The 20,293-nt window shown below is 37.4% G+C and overlaps 1 protein-coding gene across 1 annotated transcript in view; it reads right to left on the bottom strand.

The window, feature by feature from the left end:
* The window catches only part of ddx6 (DEAD (Asp-Glu-Ala-Asp) box helicase 6), a 29,013-nt gene extending 13,878 nt beyond the window's left edge, over positions 1 to 15,135 (bottom strand). The window contains exons 1-10 of the mRNA XM_053623311.1: positions 15,039 to 15,135; positions 11,635 to 12,231; positions 11,381 to 11,444; positions 11,195 to 11,299; positions 7,186 to 7,315; positions 6,949 to 7,095; positions 6,741 to 6,835; positions 2,500 to 2,622; positions 1,683 to 1,811; positions 1,458 to 1,574 (exon numbers count right to left, since the gene is read on the bottom strand). Coding sequence (XP_053479286.1) covers positions 1,458 to 1,574; positions 1,683 to 1,811; positions 2,500 to 2,622; positions 6,741 to 6,835; positions 6,949 to 7,095; positions 7,186 to 7,315; positions 11,195 to 11,299; positions 11,381 to 11,444; positions 11,635 to 11,837 — 1,113 coding nt within the window. The 5' untranslated portion in view covers positions 11,838 to 12,231; positions 15,039 to 15,135. The remainder of the gene's footprint in view (positions 1 to 1,457; positions 1,575 to 1,682; positions 1,812 to 2,499; positions 2,623 to 6,740; positions 6,836 to 6,948; positions 7,096 to 7,185; positions 7,316 to 11,194; positions 11,300 to 11,380; positions 11,445 to 11,634; positions 12,232 to 15,038) is intronic.
* Positions 15,136 to 20,293: the final 5,158 nt, after the last annotated feature.

Raw genomic sequence — 20,293 nt, 5'->3', positions numbered from 1 at the left:
AATTTTATCATCTCTACACTGGTTACCTGTTAAGTTCTGTATTGATTATAAAATTCTGCTACTCGCCTATAAAGCCCTAAATGGCCAAGCTCCTTTGTATTTAACCAATCTTCTATCATGCTACAATCCTTCACACTCTTTAAGGTTGCAAAACTCTAGACTTTTGCTAATAACGAGGATATCAAAGTCTACTAAAGGAGATAAAGCTTTTTCACATTTAGCTCCTAAACTCTGGAATAGCCTTCGTGATAATGTTTGGGGTTCAGACACACACTCCCAGTTTAAATCCAACTTAAACACACATTTCTTTAGCTGAGCATTCACGTAAAGCATCTCAAACTGGTACTCCCAGTCATCCATGACAAAACGATAAAATGTACATGGTCATCTCTGCCTGAAATTCAATGAACTGCAGCTATGATTTCAGTGGAATAGACTTCATGTTGAGACTGTGGTGAATCTCCTGATAACACAGTTGCACTTTGTTTTATCGTATAGCACACAGTTATGGAAGATACAATTAATTACACTGTCCGAAGTCACCCAGATGAGGATGGTTCCTCTCAAGATTCCTTCATGTCACCCCAAGGAGTTTTTCCCTTGCCACAGTCACCTCTGGCTTGCTCATTAGGGACAAATTCATCGATTTAAAATTTAGACCTGAAATGTATATACTTCTGTAAAACTGCTTTGTGACAATGTTCACATCAACGTCAAGGTCCGTGGTCAGCACTATACAAATAAAACTGAATTGAATTAATGGACTTCAGTGGTGCGACACCTCAATTCTGAAACTCAGGGGTTGAAAAAACCCACAAGCCTGATTGTCTGGTCTGGCCCTCGAGTAGAAAGAAATGGGGGGGGGGGGGGCACCCCGAAACAAACCCTACAGTACAGTCCCAGATAGAATCAATTACTAGTTTGTCCACTAGAGGACCGTTCTTGTTGTTTGGCACAGTTTCCCCAGTCAAGCACAATGTGTGCACTGAAAAAAAAGCATCTTTGTCCAAGAAAGATAGGGTGGATTCTGAATACTGCATATTTCAGGAGAAGTGAACAGCAGCATATTTTATGGGAAATAAACACAAACCCATTTGTTTAATTTACAAACGTTGTACCTAAAGAATGTAACTTTCGAAGGCACTGTAAAACCAATTACAAGTACACATCAACTTTCAATTTCTAGATAATTAATTTATGATTTGTCCACAGCTAGCATTGGTAGAGGGAGATGGTGTGGTAAGAGTGTGGGCTAATTTATACTGTGAAATTACACATAAAGCACAAGTGTCGAGATGTAAACAAGTATGAGGTTTATGGGTAAGCCCAGCCATTATAAGATGACAACAGTACATTTAGTTCTTGCTCTGGTACCAGAAATCATAATTTCTACTGAAAATATCCCAGATCTAACCCATGTTTGTATATAAGCAGCAAAGAAAGGCAAATATGCCTACCTGTCTCATCTTGGCATGAATGTAGAAACAGGAATAACCTAGCTGGGAGATTTTCTTGGCCAGGAGCTCCACTCGTTGGGATGAGTTGCAGAAGATTATAGACTGATTAATCTGGAGCTAAACAATAAAGTTGGGGGGGGGGGGAATTATAAAACAAAAAAGGTCAAAAAGCTCTCCTGCAGAAAATTAGTGAATTAATTTGCATGTCTGCAGAAGGGAACTTACCCTAGAGAAAAGTGTATTAAGGCAATGGACTTTCTGCCTTTCAGTCACATACGCATAATATTGGGTCACACCCTTCAGGGTCAGCTCCTCCATCAGGTTTATCTCATAAGGCTTCTGCAGATGGGCATTCTGCACAGGACAAAAATCAATCACACAGCCAAAACAGAGTACAGACAGTAAATTAGTACAGTTATAGGAAACTAGACAATGCAACAGTGGCTGTTCCTAGCCACAAGGATACGTAACAGCCATTCTGGGAGGGGCCAAATTCATACAACAGGGATGTATGACAATTTTAAACAATTCCAAGAATTTCATATACAATTAAAACCACCTTTACGACAGCATTCAGCAGAATTACATAATGTTATGGTACCACAACATGGCTCCAAGCTAACCATAACCACCATTACATAGTTATATCAAAAAGACATCAAAAACAAGCCACATATAATAATCTTATCCAACATTTCATGCTCTAACAATTATATTAGGGATATTACCCAAGATCTAAGGTCAGGTTAAAAACAAGATGCACAGTATGAACAAACCCCCTCTATCAAGCCTTTAGTAAACTACCTCATAAAATGTGGTATCTGTGAAAAATTATTTCCTGCTGTCATTCAGAGGTAATTCTTGCATCCAATTACATCCCTTAAAGCCTGAAATTCCTAGTTGAAGTGATTAAGGTGTTTGCTTTTCATATCCATGACCTTTATGATTACATTAATTGGATAGGCACTCAAGCATATTTGCACAATGTAAATGCAGCATTACAGACAGGATAATTACATGCAACAATTTATTTCAGGCTTACCATGAACTTTTGTACACTCAGTGGGAAAGTTGCAGAATACAGCAGAATTTGCCTTTGCTTGGGCAAGAAGCTCAGAATTTCCTCCATCATCTGCACAAAGTCCTGAGATAGGAGCTTGTCTGCCTACACACCCAAACAAAACAAGATGTATATGGACCTTAAATGGGGCAGTTATTGAATTCACTAGCTGAATCACAAAAGCACAGTATTTGTTATGTACAGTGGTGCTTGAAAGGTTGTGAAACATTTAGAGTTTTCCATGTCTGCATATATACAACCTAAAACAACAGATTTAACTAAAAGTAGACAGATAAACCAATTAAACAAATGAGAAAGTTATACTTTGTTTATTGAGGAACATGATCCAATATAACAAGTCTGAGTTGATGCTCAACCGGCTGCAAAAGATTACAAAACCATCTCTAAAGAGTTTGGACTCCACCAGTATACAGTCAGACAGATTGTGTACAAATGGAGGAAATTCAAGACCATCGTTACCCTCCCCAGGAGTGGTCGAACAACAAAGATCACTCCAAGAGCAAGATGTGTAGTAATCCAAAGGAACCCAGGGTAACTTCTAACCAACTAAAGGTCTCCCTCACATTGGCTAATGTTAATGAGTCCACTAGTGATGTGTTCATGAACGATTCATCAATTTTTAATACATTTTTGATACATATAAAATCTTTAATACAACTCTGGAACAATGAGTTGTCTGAGTGATTCGTTCATTTTTGATCACAGATGCACTTTAGCATCCACATAGGTTCTGTACAGGAAACAGAAATTATTAGTTCATCTCTCGAGTCTTTGGGTTCGAGTCACTCGTTCTTCCGGTGACTGCCGCATAGGCTGAACGACTCTGATCAGGTGGTGATGTGAACTAACAGACTGCATAGCCTGAAGACCCAGCTAAACTAACATACATTTCTGTTTCTCATAATTCAGCCTTGGTTGCATTAGCCTATAGTTTATTTGATAGGTTAAGTACTGGATGTGTTGAATTTAACATTTTAATTATACTACGCTGAAATGACTCGAAAAAAGATTCCTTCATTTTGCTGAATGAGATTCAAACATCCAAGTCAGTAAAATGATCTGAACTTCCCATCACTACAATCCACTATCCAGAGAACACCGAACAGTGGTGTGTATGGCAGGGTTGCAAAGAAAGTCACTGCCTCCAAAAATAACATTTCTTCCAGTAGCTTTAGCAAACTACAGATAGGGTAGCAATGTTTTGTGGACAGATGATGCCAAAATAGAACTTATTTTAAACAAGAAGTGTTATGTTTGGAGAGAGAGAAAAAAAAAAAAAAAAAAAAAAAAAAAACCACCAAACTGAATTCCAGTATAAGACCCTCATCCCATTTGTGAATCAAGGTGGTGGTAGTATCATGGTCTGTGTCCGTTTTGCTGCATCTGGGCCAGAATGGCTTGCAACCATTGATGGAACAATAAACTCTGAATTATACCAGTGACTTCTACAGGAAAATATAAGGTCAGTGAAGTGAATTTCAAGAGAAAATAAGTCATGCAGCATAACAACCACACACACACACACACACACACACACACACACACACACACAATTCTATCCAAGAATAAAGTTAAATGGTTTGGAATAGCCAAGTCTCAGTGCTGACCTTAATCCAATAGATAATGTGGAAGGACCTGAAGAAAGCAGTTCATGTGAGGCAACCCACCAACATCCCAGAGTTGAAGCTACGCAGTAAACTCAGACAAGCCAACATGGAGGACTGATCAACAATTACCAGAAACATTTAGTTGCAGTTATTGCTGCACAAGGGCATCAGACCAAATACTAAAAGCAAAAGGTTCACATACATTTGCCACTCACAGATATGTAGTATTGATGTATTATGATCATTTTCCTCAACAAATAAATGAGCAAGTATAATTTTGGTCCAATTTGTTTAATTGGGTTACTTTATCTACTTTTATGATGTGTGAAAATCTGATGTTTTGGATCATATTTACGCAGAAATTAAGAAAATTCTAAAGGTTTCACAAACATTTCAGCATCACTACTGCGTTTCACCGTGGCATAATCCACAATGGGTTCTTTATCTGGTACATTGTAAGCATTGTGTGTAAACAATGTAAAACAAGGCATTTTGGTCAGGTGCTGATAACTTAAATAAATTTTATAGGAATAAACTTTTAAAAGGATACAAACCCTAACTACAATTAATTGAGAAGCACCAACTCCCATAACGTTTCCTAGTTTTCGATTTTGCATGCTTTGACTTTTTTTTTTTTTTTTTTTTTAAATCTTTGGGCAGAAAAATAGCAGTCACTCCAGGTTCACGTGGAATTCACAAATTGAATATGGAGATGTTAAAGAAAGAGTTCATGCTACTGCCATTTGTTTTCATTTTGTGCCATTGGTTTTCAATTTGTGCCTTTTGGAGATGTTATTTTGTGCCTTTTTTTTTTTTTTTTAAATGTTTGCTATTTCTAGAAATCTGCCATTTTTAAAGGCTTTGTGCCATTTTTATAAGCGTTGTGCCATTTAGAGAGGTTTTATGTCATTTGGAGACGTTTGGTGCCATTTGGAGAGGTTTTAACCTGTGTTTGAATAACCTTCCACACAATTTTAGTGATTAGAAATAACTTCCTCATATTTTGGGTGTTCATGGACAAGTACTTGGGGCATCCTTGAGACCAGGAATGGGGTTGATATCAACATTTGCTGTGAAGATATAACGTGTGTTTAAAGTAAATAATTTTTTTTTATAATTTAAAAAAAAATAATAAATAATTCTGAATATTGCACCCCAGGTAGGCTAGGTAAAAGAAGAAATACTTGAAATAACTGCTAATTCTTAAAGTCTTAAGTGCCTACTTTCATATGAGCCATTAACCACTACTGTGGTGTGTGATATCTCAAAACAAATCAATGCTGAACACAGGTACCCCCAAAACAGACAAAAATGCCATTTTTTGGCTACCAGTAAAAGAGGTTAATATTGTTTTTAGGCAGGTGCGTAACCTGGCCTGGGCATTGGGGGCGGTAGCCCCAAAAAAAATTTTCTTTAGCCCCCGAATAGTTATCCACCTGTAGCGGTTGGTCACTACGTAACTGAACGTCAGTAAAAGACGGCTGCGGTATTGTAATTTTATATCTTCAGTGAATGGAGGCAAGACCAATCAGACAGGGTTTACAGGAAAATGCGTGGAAATAGTCATGGCAAAAAGCTCTCAATTCTGCCAAGTGTTAGCTCAAAGTCAGTGTCAGGAAAAATGGATAAACATTTTTTTATACCAATTAATGGGTTAAAACTGAAAAAGCAACATCCTCTGAAGCTGAACAGGAAAACAAGTTGTGTAAATGTCTATTAGTTCCAGTTTATGTGAATATGATATGAGCAGAGCATAAGGAAATATAATGTACTTTGCATGGCACTGTAGGAGTTACATATAGCTTAGCTGTGCCTCTGCTGGCTAGAAATACTAAACTAGCCTAGTTAGAAAAGTTTTAGATTTTATCAGTCTGGTAGTCCTACAAACAGTGACGACACCCAAGGCAAGTTTTATGGCAAATTCATTTTCTTCCTGATCATGTCATACATTGACAGCTAAGTTACCTCAGATTCCATAAAACAAATTTTATGGAAGGTGTTTTAAGCCATGAAAATTATACATGATAAAATTACTTTATGAAAATATTAAATATTGTAATGATTTTAATTTTGTTATGGTGACTGAAGTGATTGAATAAAAATACAATACTTTCACTATTTTAGGGTATGTAAATTTAAAAGTATGTAATTTTAAAAGTGTATATTTTATATATGTTTATTGACAAAGTGTCAAAATATAACAAAATATGTTGCATTTTATTATTTTGTAATCGTTAATAAAATATTAACACAGTTTTATACCATTGGGGCAGTTTAGAGATCCATCCGCGTTAGATAAATCCAGGTTGCTAACAACTAGAATATGTAAATGATTTAAATAATTTTAATAATTTTTTGGCATCAAGTTGCCCTTCGTTACAGCAAAGATCCCATGAAAGTCATTGCAGTAGAAGTTTGAACAAAAGATTCTGGGACTAGCCAAATGGAAACTACAGTTACAAACCAAGTTTCTTGTTTGTGTCTCTTACATTGCAAAGGCCATAAACATTAAAAAAAGAGAGGTGAACATGCACAGAGCATGTTCAGACCAAAACAAAAACGGTCCTGTTAACAATACTTTTCTCCAATACTTACTTCATCCAACACGATCATCTGCACCTGGCCAACTTTGGCTACCCCTTTTTTGATGAGATCCAACACTCTTCCAGGAGTGGCAATAACAACATGCACTGCAGAGGGGGAGGAGGAGGGGGAAAAAAAAAAAAAAAAAAAAAAATTCACCAGGTTAAATGCAGGACACTTATTGAAAATCATTAGAGCCTGTATATTTAAAAGGACACACCAGTCTCATCAAGCCGCATAATGTCATCACGGAGGTTGGTTCCACCTGTGGTTGCCATGACCTTAACCCCACCCATGTGTTTGCTGACCTGGATGCAGATCTGGCTCACCTGCAGAGCCAGTTCTCTGGTGGGGACAATGACCAGTGCTAAAGAGAGGGAGTTGGGAGAAGGTCCCCATTAAAATGCATCAAACAAGCCGGTATAGAAACTAGATGATTATATGCAGGTTCATTTACCTTGTATGCAGTCTTTCTTCAGATCAATACGTTCAAGTAAGGGAATGAGGTAGGCACCACTCTTTCCTGTGCCATTCTTGGCTCTAGCCAGAATGTCCCTCCCAGACAACGCAATGGGAATGCTCTCCTCCTACAGGGAACAGGCAAATCAGTCAGGTTCCTGAGAGACAATTTTGTAGTCCTATATTAACCTTAACCTGTGTTGTCTGAGTTCAGCTCTTGGCTGAATCTTATTTTCCCTTGTCCATGCTTGCAACACAGAAGCTATGCCAGATTTACATACATGGAATTTCCAAACATAAACTGGGTGTTTAAATTATGAAAATTAAACAAATGTGTTTATCAGGGGTACTTTACAATACAATAATTCAATAAGTATCCCTGCAGCTGTTTAAAGCAGAGCACATGCATAGTTCATGTAATTCCCTTCAAATTTTTAAGTTACTTATTTTAACTAAAGTACCAACTTGAGTTTTGCAAGCAATGCTGACCTAGTTAACAGGTAATTAATACTAGTGCAAACAACTAGCAGCTACAATTGACCAAAGACATCCTCCTCACACTTGCTGTAATCACATGATGTACGTCAGGTCATTTTAGACTATACTGTGGTAATTTTTACATCAAAGAAGTAAAGTTTAAATTAAGCTACTGACTGCATTATAACTGTACATACTGTAGCTACTGAGCATAAAGTAACAGATCTTAACTATTGTGCATCAATTTAAAAAAAAGTTACACATAGGTCCATAGGGGACAAAAATGTCCATGTCCAAAAACTATCAAAAAGTTATATTTTTTCCCCCACTTTCTCCAACATCGATTTTTTATTATAATTTTTAACCAGCATCAGTTCTAGTCATAATTACCAAACATTCATTCATTTTCAGAATTGTAAGCCTTTAAATGCTGGTTTGTTTACATAATGCCACGTTTTATGGAAGAAAAAAAAAGTAATTAATTATTTTCCATATACTAAATGCTAAGCAGAGTTTTTGATTATTACAGTCTTTGTCAATAATTAACATTAATTTTGATGCATTCATTTTTTTTTTAATGCAGTGTCCAATTTTTAAAAAAAAAAAAAAAAAAAAAAAAAAAAAGGTCATGACAGGTAGATGTCAATTATACAATCCCCCCCCCATTTCACTGACACTTTTTTCTGATAACTACCAAACATTCATTTTCAGGATTTTAACCCTTTAAAACACCAGTTTCTTTACATAAAGCAAAAATCTTCAAAGCTCAGTAACTTTCTTTGACTCATACATGGGGTGGGATTTGTGATTTCCAGTACAAAAATTTTTCTTTCAAACTGTTTTCACACAATTTTCAGACACCCCCCAGATATCCATACAAACACACCCACACAATTATAGCTGCATCATTTATTCAGTTGGTCTGCAGTGCTCTATAATACAGCAGAATCAGAAAAAAAGAAAAAGCATGTACATCTCAAACAATTCGAATATTATAGAAAAGTTAAGTTTTTCCATAATTTAATTAAAAAAGTGGAACTTTCATATATTCTAGATTCATTTGACAGAGTGAAATATTTCAAGCCTTTTTTGTTTTATCTTGATTATAGCTTACAGCTCAAGGAAATCAAAAATTCAGTATCTCAAAATATTAGAATAAAGAATTTATAATACAGAAATGTTGACTTTCTGAAAAGTATGTTAATGTACACGCTCAATACTTGGTCAGGGCTCCTTTCACACGAATTACTGCATCAACGCGGCATGGCACGGAGGCAGTTAGCCTGCGGCACTGCTGAGGTGTTATGGAAGCTCAGGTTGTTTTGACAGCGGCCTTCAGATCGTCTGTATTGTCAGGTCTGATGTCTCTCAGATTCTCTATTGGGTTCATGTCAGGCAATTTGGCTGGCCAAACAAGTACAGGAATACTGGAGATGCACCGATACTACATTTTTCAGCCGATATCGATAACCGATTATTCTGCGTGATATCTGCCAACATCCATAACTGATACCAATAGTTCTGCCTTTTATGCCTTCTTATAAATTAATGATTAATTTAAAAGAATTCTGAAAGAAATGCAAATAAAAACTCTCCATTTCAACAAGTTGTTTCACAGTAACTGGTCTCAAACAGAAGACACATTACTCAAATTAACACATTATTAAAGTAAGATTTCTTAACTCGGTGGATGAAAATTCATATCAACATTGAACTCTTTATATTTAAAAAAAAAAAAAACCCACACCCCCCTCCTGTTAGGCTTCACATTCACTCACCAAAAACAAAAGCATTTGTACTTTCATACTTACACATATGTATTTCTGTGCAATATATACACAACTTTGTCAACTCATCTTCATTTAAATCCTTCAACGGTGAACTGGCCCTTTAATTCAGCGCAAGGGTGAGCAGGGGGGGGGGGCTGGACACCGAAACTTCATAAAATTTACTTCCGGTGTAAAATTTTAGCAGTCCAGAGATTAGACATTACAAACTGCAGTTTTGTCATCATTCCACACAAGAGACATGTTTACACAGCACGAAATCGATGCATTTTCCCGCCCTTTTTTGATTGACAGGATACAATAAGACCTGATCGGATGTTTTTAAACTATCAGCCGATAGCGGGAAAAATAGCCTTTAGCGGCCAATACGTCAGTGCATCTCTAAGGAATACCATGGTCAGCAAACCAGTTACTAGTAGTTTTGGCACTGTGGGCAGGTGCAAAGTCCTGGTGGAAAAAGAAATCAACATCTCCATAAAGCTTGTCAGCAGATGGAAGCATGAAGTGCTCTTAATCTCCTGGTAGATGTCTGCATTGACGCTGCATACCAGCAGATGACATGACACCCAAATTCATCACTGACTGTGGAAACTTCACACTGGACTTCAGGCAACTTGGATTCTGTGCCTATCCATTCTTCCCCCAGACTCTGGGACCATCCATCCATCCATCTTCTATCGCTTACTCCTTCTTCAGAGTCACGGGGGAACCTGGAGCCAATCCCAGGGAGCATCGGGCACAAGGCGGGGTACACCCTGGACAGGGTGCCAGTCCATCGCAGGGCACAATCACATATACACTCATACACTATGGACACTTTAGACACCAGTCAGCCTACCATGCATGTCTTTGGACTGGGGGAGGAAACCGGAGTACCCCCCGCACGGGGAGAACATGCAAACTGGCCCTGGCGGGAATCGAACCCCGGACCCTGGAGGTGTGAGGCGAACATGCTAAGCCACGGTGCAGACTCTGGGACCTTGAATTCCAAATGAAATGCAAAATTTACTTTCATCTTTCCCATGATTGTAGTTGTGTGTACTGAACCAGACTGAGAAATTAAAGGCTCAGGAAACTTTTGCAGGTGTTTTGAGTTAATTAGCTGATTAGAGCTCTTCTCAGGTAAACATTTCTGTAATTTAAATACTTTATTTTATGATACTGGATTTTTTTTTTTTTTTTCCCCCATTTCCTTGAGGTGCAAGTCATAATCAAGATTAAAACAAAAAAGGCTTGAAATAAGTTTACTTTGTGTGTAATGCATCTTTTTTAAATAAATTACAAAAAAAAAATAAAAACTTTGACGATACTCCAATTTCAAGATGCACCTGTATTTTCCCCATAGGCTAAACCTGGGAAAATAGTATACATTTCTGATTTTTTTTAATTATTCTTCTATGTTTTGAAACCTTGTCAACAAAAAAAAAAAAAAAAAAAACTGTTAAAACCGTAAACATGATTTTATGTTTAAACTTCACGGAGATTAAATATTGCAGTTTGAATGTTTCATTGGGGACATTTTTGTCCTTAAGGTCCTGAGTATAACTATTTTGTGTACCTAATTTAAAATAGATTTATGTAAGCAAATGAAGGTGAAAAAAATTCAAATAAAACTTTACATTAACACAGACAATGATTAAAAAAAAAAAAAAAAAAACCTAAAATGAAAGGCAAAAATTGTCCATAAGGACAGACAAGGGTTAATGTGGTCTTTAACTCCTAAACTAAAGAATATGTACTTACCTGGATAGGTGATGGTTTTTCCCAGCCCATTTCAAAAATGCCCATTAACAACTCCCGCTTCAGGCAGTAATCTTCAAATTCATTCCCTTTGGTAGCAGTTACATCCTGCATGTTCAGAAAGAAAACAGTTAAGCAAATTCCTGTATAACCCTATCCTTGCCAGCAATTTTTAATGACATAACTTACAGAAGTTTTCATACGCATATCCTTTGGGGGAAGCTTTAAATTCTTTTTCCAGTCATCCACAGGTCTGACAAAGCACAAATCATGTTTTAATAAAACACTGAGGAAATGTGCAATTTAAAAAAAAAAAAAAAAAAAAAAAAAAAAAAAAAAAAAAACCCCACACACCACACCTATAACAAGAACTCCCATATCAAAGAACAATCTAATTCACAATGCACAACATTATACCAGGTGCTCCTGAAATCAGTACTTACTTGATGACAGTGTTTGCTGTGGGCACAGGCAGGGAGTTGCCATTGTTGACTGTGCTGGAAGCTTTAATCTGGGCAGGCTGTGTTGTTTGAGATCCACTGCCACCTCCACCAGGTCCCCCTGTTGGCTTTGCAGAGCCTCTCTTCTGGCCATTTTGGTTTGTCAAGCCCAGAATAACTGGGTTCTCTGTTCTGGCTGCACTCATGTCTGTTTATGTCTTCCTTCCCAAAAAAAAAAAAAAAAAAAAAAAAAAAAAAAAAAAAAAGCCCGAAGAGACTGGGGTGTATACCTTTTTGTTGAATTTAAGATGTCCTTAGAACAGTCCAACCCAAAGTTCAAGCAATTATATTTCACAACTTATTCCTCAAGAATATATGTCTTTTGTAAAACATCTCAATGTAAAAATGACCCAAGTAATTATCCACAAATTCTGAAAGTAGGAATTAACTGGAAGTCTCTTGAGAAATATCCCAGTTTCTCCAAATTATAACCTCACAAACCAGAGAGAGGCTAAGCAGCCAAACATCTAGTTATTTTATTTCTTTGCATCCACTCCTTTTCCTCTCAATTTTCATAATCGATGATTTGAAGTTTTCAACCTAGAGTAAAAGAAAGATGTTGTTCACGGTGTTTCAGAGCGCAAACAAAAATACTGTGTTCACAAAGGTCAATTAACCAATAATTAATACAACAGTTGTTTCTTGATGGCATATGCAACGTTTCTAACCAAAGGGTTGATGCTGTAGGGCTTTACCATTTTCAGTTCTGTATGTAAAGCAAAGCTTGTAAAGAATGGTAGAAGGCCTTTCTTTGAGATGCATATTCATTTTTTCCATTTTGTTGTTGACAACTAAGGGCTTTGCAATTTTCAAATTTGCATGCAAACATCTCAATGTTACAGTTGGATGTTTTGTAGCAGAAGACAATACACATTAATGTTTCATTTTCATATAATTTGTTTCAAAATTGTATTTATTAAAATGGATATATATGGATATAACCACGGGCTGGTCTTGGGCATTAAACTCCCGGTCTGAAAACGGATTCCACTCCAGCCATGCCGCAAGAATTTCTCTTTAATAGCTGTGCACACAACATATATCATCAATGTACTGTCGTTTTACTAACCCCAAAGGTTTCCCCCAAAACTCTACTCTGCACAGGCTGCCAGCTTGAACAGGATGATTATCTGCTTTTGGGTCAGAACCGACGGTCTGATGTGATCTGATATTTCACATAATTGCAATTATTTGTGAAATTAAAACGAAAGTAAGGTGGCCAATTTCAATTAAACAGTCTCAGTCTATGCATTCACAAAGATTTGAGGACCCACAAAAGGTAAACAATTCGTGATCTGCACAAAATTTGGTATGGAAATAGCTCAAGGGCAGATTTCTTTTACGATACACCAGAATTTATACAACAATTTTAAGGATGATGTCACACACACCATTTTACAAGTAAAAGGCCAGTTGGATGAATCAGGCAGGATACAGCAAATTTCGCAAACTTCATATTTTAAAAAAAAAAAAAAAAAAAAAAAAAAAAAACCCCACACTTTCACTTTATCAATAAGCGAAAAGCGCAAAAAAATTGGATGGAAACTTGGCTAATTATTTTTTGCTCAGTCATGAGCAAGAAATCAAAGCTGCCAAATAAGCAAGGCTTCACAGTCAGGTCAGGATTTAGGCTAGCTAGCAAAGGAATAACCGTATGTGAAGTACCTACACAGCTAAGTAGCGTCAGAACAAGTATACCGAGTAATAGCCTCAGAAGTAGTGTAGCTTTTCATGCCATGTCAGCATCTAAGGCTATTTCATGGCAAAAAGAGACTTAAAAAAAAACTACAAGAGGTGCACAAATAGACCTTTTCTGGTAAAATCTTACTAAACAAAATACGTAAGTGAACTTACTACATTTAAAAAAAAAACAAAAACAAAAAAAAAAAAAAAAAAAAACACATCTACATGCATTAAAAAGCAGGAGAGTCCAATAAAATAAATTTAGTGGAAAGTAGGGTCTTGCAAAACATACAACATCGGATTTCCGTCTTTGAGCAGAAAAAAAAAAGAAAACGAAAAAAGCTGGACACCAGATGGACATGTGCTGTGTTTGACTCGAGGTCGCAACTTCCAGATTCCAACCAGGAAACGACAGAAAATCCCCCTCGGTAAATCAGGGTAGTCTTTTCAACTACAAGCGTCTCCAAGTTCAGGGAGTGACGTCAAATCAATATGGCTGCGCACAACGTCAGAAGCAAACAGTAGCACTTCTTACCTTTAAACGAGTTATACTGTGTATATACACGTGTATTTGTTTTAGATCACGCAACACACGGACATATTAAATATATAACTATACAGGAGAAAATATACATCCTTCATCACAGTTATCTAGCTAACTTGTTGCCAACCAAAGACGAACATGGGGTCGTCCGTGAAAAAAATCTAAAAAATCTTGTACCGCGAATGCACGGAGATCGAAAATGACGTCCAAGCTCCAACTTCCCACTTGTGAGGTAAGTCGAACGCAGCAATACTGCGATAACGTTAGCCTGCATCTGGATAGTACAAAAGGCAATTTGGTTAAGCCGGCTAGTTAGGCTAGCATATAGGCTAACTTCCAGGCACCACACTAACTAACGTTACTAAATGTTAGAGAGTTTTCTTAAACGCGTTTTGGTTATTTCCAAAAAGCGAGCCGTGTGCTTTAGCATTTTATTCAACAATTTACAAAGCATATTTTCGATTTCGTACGATCATTCGATAAACGTGTTGTATACACAGCAAGTCTGTTTTAAATACGATGTCCAAATTACCTAGCTAACGATATAGCCACTACAAAACAATAACGTACACTCAGTAGGGCCAGCTTTGTAGATAATCATACACTGTTCTACGTAATGGTTCGTTTTTTTGTTTCTACATTATTTTAAATATGCTGTTTAACCTGATGTTTAAACTGTTTAATTTGACGAAGCCAAAAAGTATCTTCATAGTTAGTGACGCTATTGTCAAAATGAACAAATCGCTTGTTTGCTAGCGGCCAGCTAATATGCTACATAATACCCAGCTAACGCTAGCAGTCTCTGCGGGCGTGTATTGGCCCTCTTAACCAAACAACACATACGAGTACCAAAGTTTTACAGAAGAACCGGAAGGACTGTTTAGCGTTTCCATTGCTAATCATCCAAGTTTAGTCAACGGGACAGTCATCTGTGGTTTATTCAAACGTAGCGAGGACCAGTTTGCTACCGAGTTAAAATAACCAAGAAGACCCCAAAAACAACCTACCCTGGAGGCCGGAACAGAAAACGTTGGAACAAAAAAGCCTTCAAATACCCTCGACTGTCCTCTTAATAAAATACAATCATGTTTTCCGGTTACATTAACTCAAGTCTACTCACCAAATATATTCCACGCCACTCGTTACTTATTGTTTACGAACTGCTAAGAGTTAGGCCTATGTGATATTTTGGGGCTCTACAGCGAACGGCCAAGATGGCTTCCAGTCATCTTTAAACCCAACCCCCGCTGGTCACATGACTCATAAGACCAGCAGTGTAATCAATTTTTTTCGATACAAGGTGAGGGTTTGGCTGTCAAAGCCATTCATTTAGTCGAACAGTGTTCATGTGCTTGGGGGCGAAGGCTAAATATGAATATGTCCAAGTGTGAGATAATTAATTTAAGGTATTCCAGTGAAAGGTACTGTAAAATATTTGGGTATATATTTGACAAAAAAAATAGGAACTTAATTTCTCTGCCAGGATTAAGAAAACCCAAAGTTTTTATTTAACTTTTGGCTTCAAATGGACCTTTCTCTATATGGTAGGGTTCTCTTATCCAAAGCTTAAGGACTTTATTGTTTTGTGTATCCATCACTTTCTCTTTTTGTTAACCAATGTATAGCCAAAGGAGTTCATAAAATTGTCTTAGACTTATCTGGGAAAACAACCCTCATGACGTTAAAAAAAAGCAGTGCTTTCCAATAGCTGAAAAGAAGTTGGACTTGAAGTGTTAAATTTTCCATCCATCCATCCATCCATCTTCTATACCGCTTATCCTCTTCAGGGTCACGGGGAAACCTGGAGCCTATCCCAGGGAGCATCGGGCACGAGGCAGGGTACACCCTGGACAGAGTGCCAATCCAGCGCAGGGCACACTCACATACACAGTCACACACCCATTCATAGACTACGGACGCTTTGGACATGCCAATCAGCCTACCTTGCATGTCTTTGGACTGGGGGAGGAAACCGGAGTACCCGGAGGAAACCCCCGCAGCACGGGGAGAACATGCAAACTCTGCACACACAGGGCCACAGTGTGTTAAATTTTCATGATGCTTTAAACACCTTTAAAATAAATTGGCTTAAATGATGTTTGATAAATCCTAATTATATGTTTTTTATTCCTAATCATATGTTTTACAAAATTGGAAGCCTCCCTTTTATTTTAAAATGTAATTACTTACCTGGTAAGCTGTTGACTGCATTATCTAAATTTAATCAAATTTCAGTCTTTTCTTGTCTGGATGTTGTTTTACAGCCACAATTTTTCATAACACAGGACTTTTTTGTGGAATAACACTGATATAACTATTATGAACAAATCATTTTTTTAAAATACATGGTTCAATAGAATTATAAACAGTATCCATTCAGTTTTTGATGATTCTGGTAATGAGCACTTTATGACTGTTCATGACTTCCCCTTACCTTAATAAAGAATACAATACTGTGCTCAGAGCCATTCCCACTGACCTACTTCAGCTTGTAAAGAGTCACTTGCTATATGGCCAGGGTGACACAAAAGAGTCTTCTTTGATATTGGATGTGATTAATATTTGTAATACTTTTTACTTATTAATTAATTGATTGATTAATAATTAATTAAATAAAGAATAATATATATATATATATATATATATATATATATATATATATATATATATATATATATATACATAAGCCCACATATGTATATATGTATACATACATATGTATATATAAATATGTATGTGTGTGTATGTATATATATAAACCACAAGGAGCAGTGAAATGGAGTTTTTATTATTAATTTAGGACTGTAGTAAAACTGTTAGTTTTTGTGCACAGAATTAATATATAAACTAAACTAACTAAATAAATTATATATATATATATATCTATATATTATATAGTTGTATATATATATGTATAACATTTATTTAGTTTAGTTTATATTATATATAAGTATTTATGCATAATTTTTTATGGATGCGCAAAAAGCACAGAATTAAACTACAGTACTAAATTAATAATATATATTCTGGTGTGTGTCTGTGTGTATTGGCTTCTTTTCTGTTTTGGAACAGTTGTGTAAAGTTTTAGTCTGAAGTTTATATTTGTAACACTCAGTTTGTGTATTTTATTTTAAATAAACAAAAAAAAAAGGCACTGAAAGTGTGCCCCCCACAATCCGATTAATCGATCAATCGAAAAAATAATCGGCCAACTAATCAATTTTTCAGAGTGATATCGTCCGATACCGATAGTTCTGCCTTTTATGCCTTCTTATGAATGAATAATAATTAATTTATCCCACCATGGCCCTGTGTGTGTGGAGTTTGCATGTTTTCCCCATGCTGCGGGGGTTTCCTCCAGGTACTCCGGTTTCCACCCCCAATCCAAAGACATGCATGGTAGGCTGATTGGCATGTCCAAAGTGTCCGTAGTGTATGAATGGGTGTGTGAATGTGTATGTGATTGTGCCCTGCGATGGACTGGCACCCTCTCCCAGGTGTGCCCGATGCTCCCTGGGATAGGCTCCAGGTTTCCCCGTGACCCTGAAAAGGATTAAGCGGTATAGAAGATGGATGAATGGATGGATGGAATAATTAATTTAAAATAATTCTGAAAGAAATGCAAATAAAAACTTTATTCTCTCTATTTCAACAAGCTGTTTCACAGTAACTGGTCTCATAAACAGAAAACACATTACTCAAATTAACATTAAACATTAACTAAATTCTGAAGATTAAAGTAAGATTTCTTAACTCAGTGAATGTTATTAATTAATATTAACATTGACTGAATTCTAAAAAACCTCCTGTTAGGCGTCACATTCACTCACCACAAACAAAAGCATTTCTATTTCATCACTGAACATCAAACTGGTGATATATAATATAAACTTTTTTTTATATATTAACATTAACTGGATATGAAATATACTACTCTACAAATATATATTTCTGTGCAATATATAACTTTTTTTTTGGGGGGGGGTACTAGACTCGACACCGAAACTTGCACTTCAGTGCTGCTCACTTCCAGTGTAAGATTTTAGTAGTGCAGACCTTACAGAGCTTACAAACTGCAGTTTTGTCATCATTCCACACAAGAGACATCATCTTTACAAACAGCACAAAATCGATCGTGCAGGAAAATCATGTTTTCCTGCCCTCTTTTTATTGACAGGATATAATTGGCCCTGATTATCGGATGTTTTTAAACTATCGGCCGATGGCTGAGAGCATGAAAAATAGCCTTCATCGGCCAATACATCGGTGCATCTCTGATATATGTATATATATATATATATATATATATATATATATATATATATATATATATATATATATATATATGTATACATATATATATATGTATACATATATACATTTACACACATACTTGGGTGCACTAGCAGTTGAAGGCGCGAGCCAGACCCCCGGCGAAGACCTCTCCCCCTCCACCGCCCCGTCTTCTAGATCTCCACCAGGAACCGCTTCGCCCCTCTCAGTGAGACCAAACCACATGCGGTGATCATCGGAGACTCCATTGTTCAGAACGACGGCGTCTCCTCATCTAAAGGTAAGGTGCGCACACACTGTTTCTCTGGTGCTCGTGTTCTTGATGTCGCTGCACAGGTACTCATGATCCTGAAGAAAGATGAGAGCATTGGAGCTGTCGTGCTGCACTTGGGGGTGAACGACATCAGTCTGCGGCTGATGGAAGCCCTGAAGAGGGACGATCGAGACGGTGCAAAGCAGATAGCCCGCTACGAAGATCATCGTCTCTGGACCTCTCCCCACATACAGACGTGGGGTTAAAAGATTCAGTAGACTTTTCGCTTGAAATGAGTAGTTAATATCTTGATGCAACGAACAGAATCTGCTTTTTGTTAATAACTGGAATCTGCTCTGGGAGTGCTCTGGGAGTGTCCTAGGTTGTTCCGTGCTGATGGCCTTCACCCCAGCAGCCTCAGAGCATAACTCCTGTCAGACAACATCTCAAAGACGCTACACACCATGCGACTGCTTGCCATAAGTACAACTTCCAACATCAACAACATTTATCATAATAAATGTTCAAATAATAATTCAGCACTTGTAGTACATTCTGTAGCGACTGTGCCTGGTCCCTGAGCTAAACAAATACATAGAAAATATCAGAAAGTTTGTTTAGTAATCTAACTAACATAAAATTAGATCATAATGTATGCACTGCCAGCACCTTTGATCTGAAGTTAGAACTATTAAACAGTAGATCTCTTATGTCTAAGGCACTTATTGTTAATCATTACTGATCAGGAATTTAATATAATTTGTTTAACCGAAACTTGGATTAAACCTATCGTGTTTCTGTGTTTTGCTGCCAGTGGTTTACGAAGCCTTTGTTCTGTGTTCTCGTTTCCGGTTCTTTGATCATGTTCCCAGTTTCTTGGTTTTCGTGTTCTGCCTTTGCCATGTCTACCCTGTTTGCAGATCGCCTGACCTTTTGCCTGTTTTTGACCATGATTTTACCCTTCGATTTGTGTTTGTCTGCCTGCCTCTTTTCATTAAAAGCTTTAACTGCATTTGCATCCGTCTCCAACCCCATTACATGACAGAATACTTCACTTACAATATGGATGCAGCAGGAAAGCGGAGGAGACGTCACGACAGGATAACAAAGAAAACCTTGCCAGCTTTTAACTCGGTCCAGTTCCCCCAGTGGACTGTCATAGATCTCCTGGACTCGTATGATGGATTCTTTGGTTATCCTAAGTTTTCCTCATGGATTGCCAGATATATTTTGCCAGCCTAGAGGACCCCAACCCAAGGCTCTTCGGCCTGGCCCACCAGTGGGTGGAATTTCTATTTGCCACGGGATCCAGTGGGCTTAGTGATATAACTCAGTTTGTGGGACTATTTGTGAAGGTGTTCAGGAGTCCAGAATGCAAACCCAACCTGGAAAATCTTTTCTTTTTTTTTTTTTATTCAGCCTGTCAGATAAACCAGTCCTGCCACTCATCCACCTACTATGAGCACTCTGACATTACTTTACTAATCGGCGTTGTGTGTATCTTGTTTTTCTTTCAGACGACTCAGACCCGAGTGAAGACTCTGCTCTCTGGCTGTAAACGCGGCGTTGCCCGATGGCCGAGAGGAACCCTCGTCTCTCAGAAAAGCCCCGGCGCGACTCCAGCAACCCCGCGAACAACTGAACCCTCACCACACGATTTCATGCCCCCACGCAAGCACATGCGAGCACACACATACACACTCGCACTCACTCACACCCTCCAGACCGTCCTAAATAAAGATCCCACTCGGCAACACTAAAATGGCCTCCCATGTGTCTGTGCTCCACCCACTGGCTAGTTTCCCTACAATATATATATGTGTATATAT

The sequence above is a fragment of the Ictalurus furcatus genome, chromosome 4 (assembly GCF_023375685.1).
Source record: "Ictalurus furcatus strain D&B chromosome 4, Billie_1.0, whole genome shotgun sequence".
Lineage (NCBI taxonomy): Eukaryota > Metazoa > Chordata > Actinopteri > Siluriformes > Ictaluridae > Ictalurus > Ictalurus furcatus.
Note: the sequence above shows the minus strand (reverse complement) of the source record. Positions and strands in the feature narration are given on the sequence as shown.